We start from the raw sequence: 11,195 nt of genomic DNA on the forward strand, positions 1-11,195 counted from the left end.
AAATCTATTTCCCAAAACAGGCCCATGGCCCACTTTGAGAAAGCTGCTAGTGGGCCTAGGCTGCTTTGTTTACCTAAAGGGTCCATAGCTACAGAGCTTCTCAGCTCCCATAGGCTCTAGTTTACAATTTCCAGCCAAGGGGAGTGGCCCACTTTGCGAAGCACTGTTTTAAGTACTTTAAAATATACAACATTTGAAGATGCCTAAATTAGTTTAGATTCAGGGGGAAAAAGTTCTGTAATTATATTAAATCAGTATATGTACAGAAGCATATCAAACCCACAAGTTAAAATATTTTATTTTCCTCACCTAGAAAACAAGCAACCCAGAATTAAGATGCACATAGGCTTTCCAAATGTATCCCTAATAAAATTTCTGAAGATTTATACAATTTCTACAGAAACATACAGTGTATCAAAATCTGCATAAATCAAATTTATAAAATGTGTAGAAATGCATAGTGATATCCGTTTACAAAGCAAGTTAGGGGATTTTCTTTCCCAAGCAGGCTACAATAAGAAAAATCATTACAGCCACAGCTTTCGATGTTCTCATGTTTTGTAGTTTGCAATTTCAAATACAGATTCATATGCACATACAGTATCTTTTAATGAATTGCACAAAATACCCATTAAAATACACACCTCCACTATTTATATGCCACCTTTTTTTCACTGATGCATAGTAACATGATTAATCTACCCAACAAAAAAAATGGAGTCAGTTTTCATACACACGTATAAAGTTACCTATACCCTTATTCTCCTTTTTCCAGTTTCTTCCTCTATTTTCTAATTTTATTTTTCACACCTTTTAATAGGACAGCTGAGAAGTTAAAAGAAACCAGAGAAAATCCCAAATCATTGCTAAAACATATATAGATAGTTGTATAAAGGTCATACTCAGCTTTTAGATATGACACACAACTTCAATGATAGATACATGCTAATCCGCAGATGAGGGCAGAATTTGGTTCTAAAACGTACTTTCAGGATTTGATCCTGTGAGGTGCAAAGGGTTCCTATTAAGTCAAGGCACTCGTGATGTCATCAACTCTTAATAGTCTCAGAATCTGGATATAAAACTAGTTGACAGTGCCCCTTTAAAGTCTCCTCCCATGTTAATCAGAATGATTTTTTTTCTTTTTAAAGTTTTAGTTCACCTCCAGATGAATTCAATTTATATTAATTATGTCACAAAATACTGGACCATTTTTAGTTTTATACACTGTGCAGCTTTAGCTTAAAAATATATCAGAGGTTTGTAAGGCATGATACAACAAAGAAGTTAGTGCTTGTAAGTTCTTAGCTATAATCCAGAGTGCTCCCTTCATCAGATGTATCACATAATGCTTCAGATTCATTTTTTTTAATATTGCAAAGAAAAGAAATGTTTAATTGCTTTCATGCTGTCTAAAACTACACTTATAGCGTGGATTTACAGCAGCACAGCTGTACCATTGTAGCTGCGCTCCTTTGTAAGGTCTCCTTTGTAGCCCCTCTCATGTCAGCATAATTAAACTATGTTCAATGAGCTATATTGGCAGGAGATGCTCTTCCACTGACTGTCCACACCGGCACTTTTATTGGTGAAAATTATTTCAGTCATGTGTATTTTTTTTCCACACCTCTGACCAACAAAAGTGCTGCTATAGACACTAATATACCTGATGCATCCAAATGCTATTCGGTGTACTTGGTTCAGCTTATTAAAAAAGTTTCAATTAAATTATAGCTCCTAGCTTCAAAAGAGGAATTTTGAAATATTTTTAAAATCCACTACAGCATTTCTGAAGTGGTCTGTACCTTATTTGCCATACCAATGTGTGGTAAATACAGCAGTCACATTGGCAACACAAAATTATCTTTGATAATTACGCAGGTGGTACAATTAATCCTCACCAAGATGTTTCAACATATCCATACTACACGTAACATCAAATGTTTTTCTTGTAATATAGAGAGAGAAATGAAAGAGGCACTAAATATGTTGAAAATCTACCTTTCCAAAAAAGCAGCATGACTATGAAAGAAGGCCACTCTGGCTAGCAACCCGTGGCAGTGCTTGTTAGGATGTAAAATAAAACGATACAACAGGTTGATAATCACCATGTTATATGAAAATCTGGTTACGCCAACCTTTTCAAGTGTGTGTAAAAAAACTGCCTTCAGACCCTGAGTGAAATCCCAAAGAAGACGACAGTGCCTTTAACTTTGTTCATATAAACATAGCTAAGAGCACGTTAAATCCCCAACCTCTTAAAACAAAAAGATGTAAACATCTACAAAGTTTAAGGTAAAAGCAGTTTTGTAAACATTAACTGCAGATGATAATATTAGTGTAATATCACAGTTCATCTATGTCCTTCATCCAAGTCGGGAGATTTCAGGCTCGCAGCTGTACAAAGTCAATAGTTGCAGCAGTTTTCAGGTTATTTTCAGTCCTGTACAAATTAATGTTTCAGTAGGCCAGGTTTTTGTTTGTTTTGTCTATACACTAAGAATGTTGTTCATTTCCCACTTTTGTGTTGCTTTACTGGAGTCACACTCAGTGATAAAGACTTGGTGTAAGACCTCGGAGCGATCTAAGCACTTTCCTGATGGAATGTGGGTAAATCTATGCAGATTCTGGAAAACAAAATAATCAAACAGACTTACATTTCCCCCCCCATCTAATATGTATAGCTGTTTAAAAACAAATTACTTAGGGTCCCTGTGAAAGTCCCATTTCTGCATTAATAATATCACAAATCAGACCTATATTTCAATATCTTGAAATGTTACAGTACAAAAAGGTAAGCAGCTGCACTTGGTCCACTTTAAAAAGCCACATCTCTTCAGGCCTGTACATGGGGGGCTGTGTATGTGTGTGCGAAGGGTGTGAACGCACCCCTCCAAAATCCCCCAAGGTCTGCCAAACATGAGGTAGGGAGTCAGCCCCTCCCCAACGGTGCTGTAATGACAGAAACAGCAGCCTGTCAGAATTTGCTACTTAGGATGTATTGAGCATGCTAACTGGAACTGAGCATGCTTAGTAAGAGCTGCTGTACTCACCCGGATTTTGCTTCTGGCCCTTTACAAGCATTAAAAACAGGTTTGGGGCAAATCACAGCAGGAAGGGGGGTGGACAAGGTGCTAAAATTGACTGGCCGAGGGGTGTGTGTGTGTGTCAAATAACTTTAAGATGAAGCAGAAGAGGAGCTGGGGAGGGAAATCAGGTGTGTGCTGGGGTTTGGCTCTGGGGGAGATGCTGCCAGCCTCTGTGTGTGTGTGTGTGTGTGTAGGAGCTAGGATTTGGTTCAGAGGGAGGGAGACGCTCCCAGTCTCTGTGCAGAGGGGGTAGGATCTGGGGTGTGGCTCAGGGAGAGAAGCTGCCAGCCCGTGTGGGGGTAGGGGTTGGAGCTTGGGTTTGGCTCAAGGAGGAGACACTCCCAGCCCCTGTGCAAGGGTTTTCCCCACACACAGGGAGGGATAAAGGGATTAACAGTTACCCAGGAAGATGAGCCACCTGCTGTGTGTGCAAATACAAGGGTGGGGAGGCAGAGAGAGGTTTCTATATCTCTTCTTAGGGTGAAAGTACCAACATGGGACTACAGGGCAGCTTCCTCACTGTGCTCTTAAAGGTCAGGGATATTAAATTGTGATTAGTAAGATAATTGAGTAGTCAATGGAATTTCCATCGATTACTCGATTAGTCGGTAAGGAAGTTAGCTCCCAGGTTAGCGTGAATCAGGACTGAGCAATTATGTTACAGCTGAATACAAGAGTTGGGAAAGCCTAGTTCAGCCTTCTCAAAATTAGGAATGGACAACAATTATTTTCTAGAATATTGCCAGTATTGCAACAGCAGGGGAAAAAGGATTTGTTACTGTTAGCAGGATTTATGGGATCAATGCAAGAAAATGTGTCCCTAGCATTAGCCTGTACACAGACCCAGGAAATAAGTCAGCAAATTGGTCATTCAAATAATCCGGGAAGGTATGCAAGGAAATTTGCTTTTGGAAATAAGAAAACTGTTGAGGGAAAATGTTACAGAAGGGGAGAGACAATAAAGGCATGGTGGAAATTGGTAAATTTTACGCTAAACAAAGATCAAATGGTTCTAGAAGCATATGTAATAACTGTACACCTAGCCAGGGGGTGGGGAACCTATTCTGGTTCGAGGCCTCCCCCCCCCCAAAAAAAAATCAGTCTGAGGCCGCACACAAATGAAAAGCAAAAAACAAAACAAAAAAACCCATTCTCCTCTCTGATGTGACCCATGACTGAGAAGGAGAAAGACACTCTCCATATTCTCCTCACACACCAGAGCCTATGGGGGCTTAGCCCAATAGATTTTGTGTGCTCCAGCTCCGTAGTGGGACAGCAGGGGGTGAAATACCAGCCTGGGCTCCCCAATGCTGGGGGGGGGGCAGCACTGAGCCTCAGAGACCCCATCCTTCCCCCTGCCCTAGTCTAACCTTTGATATCTATCCAGTGGTACCTATGGGAATCCAGCTGACAAAAAAATTAATTATATATTCCATTGATTATCATTCCTGGGCATATAAAGAAAATCAACAATGGAAAGCCAGTAACATGTTTCAGTGTGTGGCCCATGAGAATTTGGGATATGTGTGTGAGGGTCAAAATTTACAAGTAATGGATGAATGTTTCTATGTAAAAGACAAAGGAACCCAAAGATAAATATGTTTGATGTATCAAGCCCATATGTGGGGGAGGGAGAAGGATGTGACTGTACCCCCTGCATAGTCACCAAGTAAGTAAGGCTAGGGCTGCACCTTGCTCTGTGTGTGTGGGGAGAGAGGGGGGAGGGGAGGGGAAGGACCATGGGAAGGGGCACATTCACACCCTTGCATTCCACATTTACAAAAAAAGCACACACACCCCAGCAATTTCTGCATACAAGCCTGTTTTTCCTTATAGGAAACAGGTTGCCTCTGCATAACAGATTCTAAACTACGTTTTCAATGTTTGATCTAAAAAAATCGAGGATACACTTTTTTTTTTTTTTTAAGATAAATGTTTGAAAACAAGACCTGTACTGCTTAGTATTACCATCTGTTCCTGCTGTTTATGTTTCACCTAAAGTTTTAACCATAATGCCAACATCCAAAGAAATGTAAATATTTGGAGTGAAAGTGATGATTTGCTTTAGTTCTCCCACGTGTTCCTTTTTCCAGTGTTAGCAGGGAGAAGTGGGGCTATGAAATAGCCTCTGCCCCTAAATCAAAAAAGGTCAGCAAAAGACAAAGAATATTCTGAATAGATCTTTCTTGAGGATATCTGAGTGGTGTATAGGAACATTGCTACTGAAAACCTATGGTCACATAACTGATTCACTATAGTAGACAAATATTGTAAGTGACCAGCAGAGGCGATGCGTGTGTGAGAGGAAACAATGGATCACATGCTTCCCAAATGCTACAGGTGTGAGCAGCTGGCAAGCAGCTACCGAGGGACTAGCAGGGCTGGAGCAGGCAGCAGGGGTCTGCACCTCCCTCCTCCTACATTCACTGGAGCCACGTGCCAGCCAGCAGCGGGACTGGTGTTGTGGCAGCAGGGCTGGGAGTAGGGCTGGATGAGCAGTTATGGCATCAGGGCTGGGGCAGCTGTGTCGCCCAGCCAGCAGCGGGACTGTAAGACCTGGTGGTGGGGAGGGGAGACCTGGTGGTGGGGAGGGGAGACCTGGTGGTGGGGTGAGGATGCCGGAGACAGGGGACCTTCCTTGGTCCAGAAAATTCCCTCATCCGGGACCACTCAGGTCCCAAGGGTGCCAGAACAGTGAGGTCCAACCTGTACCCATACCTAAATTCATATTTATTTGACAGCTATTACAAGCCATGAAGTAAATACTTCATTTAAAAATTCAGATCTTTCACAACAGCATTACATACCTGCCACGCACATTTGGAAAACACAAGACAGCATTTACTCAGAGAATATTTACTCAGCTAACTTAAAAGAACAAAACCAAATACTGAATAAGACAAACAATAACACATGCACTTAATTAAATTTAGCAGAAATAGAACTAGCATTGCTGTACTTTCACTCTGCTCTCTCAGCACTGCTGAAAAATGTAATTTAAATGGAATACTATTTCTGTAGAGATATGCCAGGTAATCAAATTACAAATCATATTCAAGCTATTAAATTCTCCCAAGAGTTTATGCCAGCTTCAGGCATTGTTGAAGACTCTATTAGTGGGCAGTGCATTAGCAGGGAGGCTGCTATGATCACATATTCACAGAATCATAGGATTGGAAAGGTCCCTGTGAGGTCATTTAGTACAGTTCCCTGCACTCATGGCAGAACTAAGTATTATCTAGATTAGCAGTTCTCAAAATGTGGTTGGGACCCTGTTTTAATAGGGTCACCAGAGCTGCCTTAAACTTGCGGGGACCCGGGACTGAAGCCAGGCTCCCTCTACTCAGGGCTGAAACCAAAGTCCAAGCCCTCTCTGCCCAAAGTGGTAGGGCTCAGGTTACAGGTACTGTAGCTTGTGCTGAAGTTCCTTGGCTCCCCATCTGGGGTGACCGGGCTTTGGTGGGATAAGGCTTCAGTCTCCCCTCACTACATGGTGTCATGTAGCAATTTTTGTTGTTGAAGGGCGTCGTGGTGCAATGACATTTGAGAACTGTCCCTGACAGGTGTTTAAAAAAAATCGCCAATGATGGAAGTTCCACACCTTCTCCTTATTCCAGTGCTTAAACACCCTGACCACAAGTTTTTCCTACTGTCCAATCTAAACCACCCTTGCTGTAATTTAAGCCTATTGCTTCTGGTCCTATCCTCAGAGGTTAAGGAGAACAGTTTTTTGTCCCTCCCAGGGCTGTCCCTCTAAGTTTTGGTGCCCTACACAGTCATTCCCCACCCTGCCCTAAGGGAAAGGGACCTGCTCTGTGGGAGAGAGGGGAACACAGACCTGCTGCAGCGGGGCTGTACTCAGTGCTGAGGGGCAGGAGCAGGACAGGGAAGCAGGAGGCCTGCCCTTGCATTCACCAGCAGTGGCGGGAAGCAAAGCGACCCAGCCTCAGCCTGTTCTGTTCTGCTGGCTCCCAGCCATGTTGCTCAGGGGAAGAGGTGGAACAGCTGGGTGTCAGGAAATGTAACAACATTGGGAGCCAATGGAGTGGCTGGTGCCAGGTCTTTTCACTTCCCACTGCCGCCAGTGCATCGGCAGGCCTGACTCTGCTGCTGACACCAGGCCCTCACTAATCCCTGAGACTGTGTTGTTCAGGAGCTTAGGGCAAAAGGGTGGATTATGGGCAGGCCCTGCATCCCCCTATGGGCAGCTCTCAACGGGGTCAACTGGCAGATTGGGTTGGCTGTTGAAGCTGGCACTGCCCCTTATGTAGCACACAGCTGCTTAGGACACCATGAGATTTAGAGCTATTTGCTGCCCCAGATTTCATGGTGTGCTACTTAGCATATTGGTAGGGATGGCCCTGCTCCCTCCTCCTTGGCAATAGCTGTCCTGTTGGAATTTAAAGCTGCCTTCCTACAGTGGAAATTCTGGGAGAGAGCAGGTAGTGTCAAGAAAATCCACCTTCCTTCAGGACATGTCTATACTTACACAGAGATCGACGCTGCGGCGTTCAATTTAATGGATCTAGTGAAGACTAGGGATGTAAGTGACTAGTCGAGTAGTCACTTGACTAGCCACTTTTTTCCTGCCCCCGCTGCCTCTATCAGAGACAGCAAGGGCAGGGAGAGCAGAAGCCAATACTGGGGGGAGCCAGCTTAAAAGCCAGTTCCCCCAAGACCATCTCCACAGGGAGCAAGGGAGGCAGAGGGCTGGGAATCAGCTGATTCCCAGCTGGTGCCCAGTCTTAGATAGTGCACCTTTGCTTTGTAAATGTATTAAGAGTCTACTGGCTCTTAATTAATTTGAAAAGCAGAAGTGCAGTCGTGGGGGACTGGCACGAGCTAGGAATCAGGTGTCCCAGCTTGTGTCGGGGCCTCAGTGTTAGGCACCAGCCTTTTAAATGTGTTAAGAGCTGGCAGGGAAGACCAGCTCTTAAAAAGCTGATGCACACCAGGGAGACCCCTCACGAACCAGGACAGCTGATTCCCAGCTCGTGACGGCTCCCCTCCCCCACTGCACTCTAGCCTTTTAAATGTATGAAAAGCCTGACAGCTCTTCATACATTTAAAAGGCAGAGCTCCAGCAGGATTAGCTCTCAACCCTGAGAGCTAACTCCACTGTGGCTCCCCTGCTATCAACAAATCAACTAGTAGATGGAAATTCCGCTGACTTGTTGATTAAACTAAATTTAATATCCCTAGTGTAGAGACCCACTAAATTGAATGCTGAAGGCACCCTCCGTCAACACTAGTACTCCTTGAATTGCTAGGAATAAGGAAAGTCAACAGGAGTATAGCTCCCATTGACCTCTGATTGTGGAGATCATGCCAAAGTTCAAATTAAGGTACATGGACTCCAGCAACACAATTAACGTAGATGGATTTTGCGCATCTTAATTGAACTTCTGCATATAGACATGGCCTCAGACTGAATTCCTTTCCTAAAGCAAGGGGAAAGCCTGACACAGGAAAATGATATTTATATTTTGCCACACCAAGTTCAGTGAATCTGGTCCTAGAACTTCCCTTCCAGATTTATGCACAATAAAACAAATCTAACACAATGGGATGTAAAAAAAGTCTCACAAATCACCTACCCTGGAACCATATTCTGCCACATACCTTAAAATATTGCCATTCCTTATATTCATTCAGATTACAGTGTGTAATCATAACTTTTGATCCATCAGGTCCTTTAGTCAAACACTGATCATACTGCATAAGTTGATTAGCTTCATTTATTCGGAAAAGCTAAAGGAAAATTAAGACATCTTTTTATTACAGTAAACCGAAAAGGTGAACTTTATAAGGTAACTGAAATTTTAGAAGCAATACTATAACAATTTAAATCATCCAGAATATTTTTTTGAAATGATGATCACACCTAACTGCTTGAACAGGGATGATATATTTTAGGTGATATTCTTTTCACTATCAGAGATTTAGCATAACAAATACCTTCTTTCTAAGCTCAGAAAACAAAATATATAGGAGAATTAAATTAAGAGAAGAACAATGAGGATAAATGCAAAAAGTTTTATTTGAGTCTTCTGAGACAAGATGGATAAATCAATCTGCAGTTTGACAGCTATATAATCACTATCTTTCAAAGAGCTGGCAGCCACTGGACTTACGTCCGACTCCTCACTAGTATTTTCAAATCAAGATAATAATAAATTTAAAAACTACAGAGCATTTGCACAGAGGTCAAACTACCAACTGAAATAGAAAGAGATAATTTCTTCTACTTCTTAGAGTGGCATTTTATTAAGGTAAGATTTTAGAACTGAAAAGAGATGACTTTGTGACAGGCTTTTTAAAGTGCTATATGCTGAAAATGTATTTTCCACAGAGTACTGCATTATATTTTAAACTACAGTGACATTTTTACATTGAGAGCCAAGTAAACAAGATTTTAACAGGGCTATCATCCTGTATGTGACCACATTACTGACAAAGCTTAACTGAATATGATTCAGTCGAGCAAGAGAAAGAAATACAATTTTTTGTTAACCTGGCTCTTACCATTTTACTTTGAGCCATTTTTAAATTTATGGACTTTCAAAATTTAAATGTATCCAATTCAAGAAGATTAAGCTACATTACTGCCTCAAGCAGGTTGTGCATTTGTCATTGTGTGGGTGAGATGACAAAATTGTGAAGACTTGGACCAAGCTATGCAATAGTCTTATTACAATCATCTATTAGGAACTAAGCTTTGTCAATTTAACTCCGCTTCACTTTCAAATGAATTTGTATTTGATTTCTTGTCTCTGGTAGTGGAAAGCCATTTAGAACATCAATGCATTGCACACCTATAACTATATCACAATTCTGAGAAGTAATAACTGAGACACCAAATTGGGTGGCAGGAATATTTTCTAAGTGGAAACAAATCCCAAATTCCCACCCATAAAAGCTGGTACAGTCCACTCAACTTTTTTTCCTCCCATTTTATCTACTTTTTTGGGAAAACATGGTAGTTTTAGGAACAACTTTATCAGAGAAACAATGTTATGATTATTTACTGCACCAACTATCTCTTTCAAACTTCTCACCACAAGGCTACTTACCTGATTTCCTCCCATTCTGTGACATGGTCCAAGTTCTACAAAGCCACCATTGGTATGCCCCATGCTATCTATGCAGTAAGCAGTTTCAAAGCCTCTGATCTGTGGGGAGAAGGAGCAAAGAAATTTTGCACATTAGTGTAGATTTTGGGAAAATATGATCTCTAGTGCAAAGAAGTTAAGGAATTTCCTACTCATCATCCTCCAAACTAACAATATAAACAGATATTTGAAGTGACACTGCAAGAAATTTGAATCAAATGAAATAAGGATGTTAAATTCTCAGGAGAAAGTTTTAAAACTCTAACTATCCACACTAATTTGAGAGCTATTGTGACACAACAGACATAAGTATGCTAGTGAATACGCCAAATCTTTGGATCAGGGGTTCTCAAACTTCTGACAACAAAAATTACTACATGACCGAGAGAGATAAATTGGGACTGAAGCCTCAGCCTGACTGAGCACCCCACCCTGAATGCAGGCCCCAAAGCTGAAGTTTGAAGCAAAGGGCCTATAAAACTAAGGGTACGTCTAGACTACAGGGTTTTGTCGACAGAAGTTTTGTCAACAGTATCTGTCGACAAAACTTCTGTCAACATAGAGCGTCTAGACACATTCAGTTCTGTCGACAAAGCAAGCTGCTTTGTCGACAAAACCCTGTAGTCTAGACGCAACCCTACAGGCAATAACACCTGTCGACAGAACTCTGTCGACAGAAGGTGTTATGCCTCATAAAATGAGGTTTACCAGCGTCGACAAAACTGCTGAGTTCTGTCGACGTTATGTCGACAGAACTCAGCGGTAGTGTAGACGCAGGTACAGTTTTGTCGACAAAAGTCCACTTTTGTCGACAAAACTCAGTAGTCTAGACACACCCTTAGTCCTGTTACCCAAGGTTAAAGCCCCACATCTAAGCAAGCCCTAGCAACCCAATTAAAAGAGGGCTGTAATCCACTTTTGGGTCCTGATTCACAGTTTGAAAACCACTGCTTTATATCTCCCTGAATGGAGTGCAGCAGGAGCTTGTAATTAG

The 11,195-nt window shown here is 41.9% G+C and overlaps 1 protein-coding gene across 2 annotated transcripts in view; it reads right to left on the reverse strand.

The window, feature by feature from the left end:
• Window positions 1-273: 273 nt before the first annotated feature.
• The window catches only part of GALNT7 (polypeptide N-acetylgalactosaminyltransferase 7), a 108,068-nt gene continuing 97,146 nt past the window's right edge, over window positions 274-11,195 (reverse strand). For both annotated transcript variants that reach the window (XM_075930203.2, XM_075930202.2), the window contains exons 10-12: window positions 10,163-10,261; window positions 8,712-8,840; window positions 274-2,627 (exon numbers count right to left, since the gene is read on the reverse strand). In XM_075930203.2, coding sequence (XP_075786318.2) covers window positions 2,490-2,627; window positions 8,712-8,840; window positions 10,163-10,261 — 366 coding nt within the window. In that variant the 3' untranslated portion in view covers window positions 274-2,489. The remainder of the gene's footprint in view (window positions 2,628-8,711; window positions 8,841-10,162; window positions 10,262-11,195) is intronic.

The sequence above is a fragment of the Pelodiscus sinensis genome, chromosome 4 (genome assembly GCF_052426305.1).
Source record: "Pelodiscus sinensis isolate ZL-2025 chromosome 4, ASM5242630v1, whole genome shotgun sequence".
Classification (NCBI taxonomy): Eukaryota; Metazoa; Chordata; order Testudines; family Trionychidae; genus Pelodiscus; species Pelodiscus sinensis.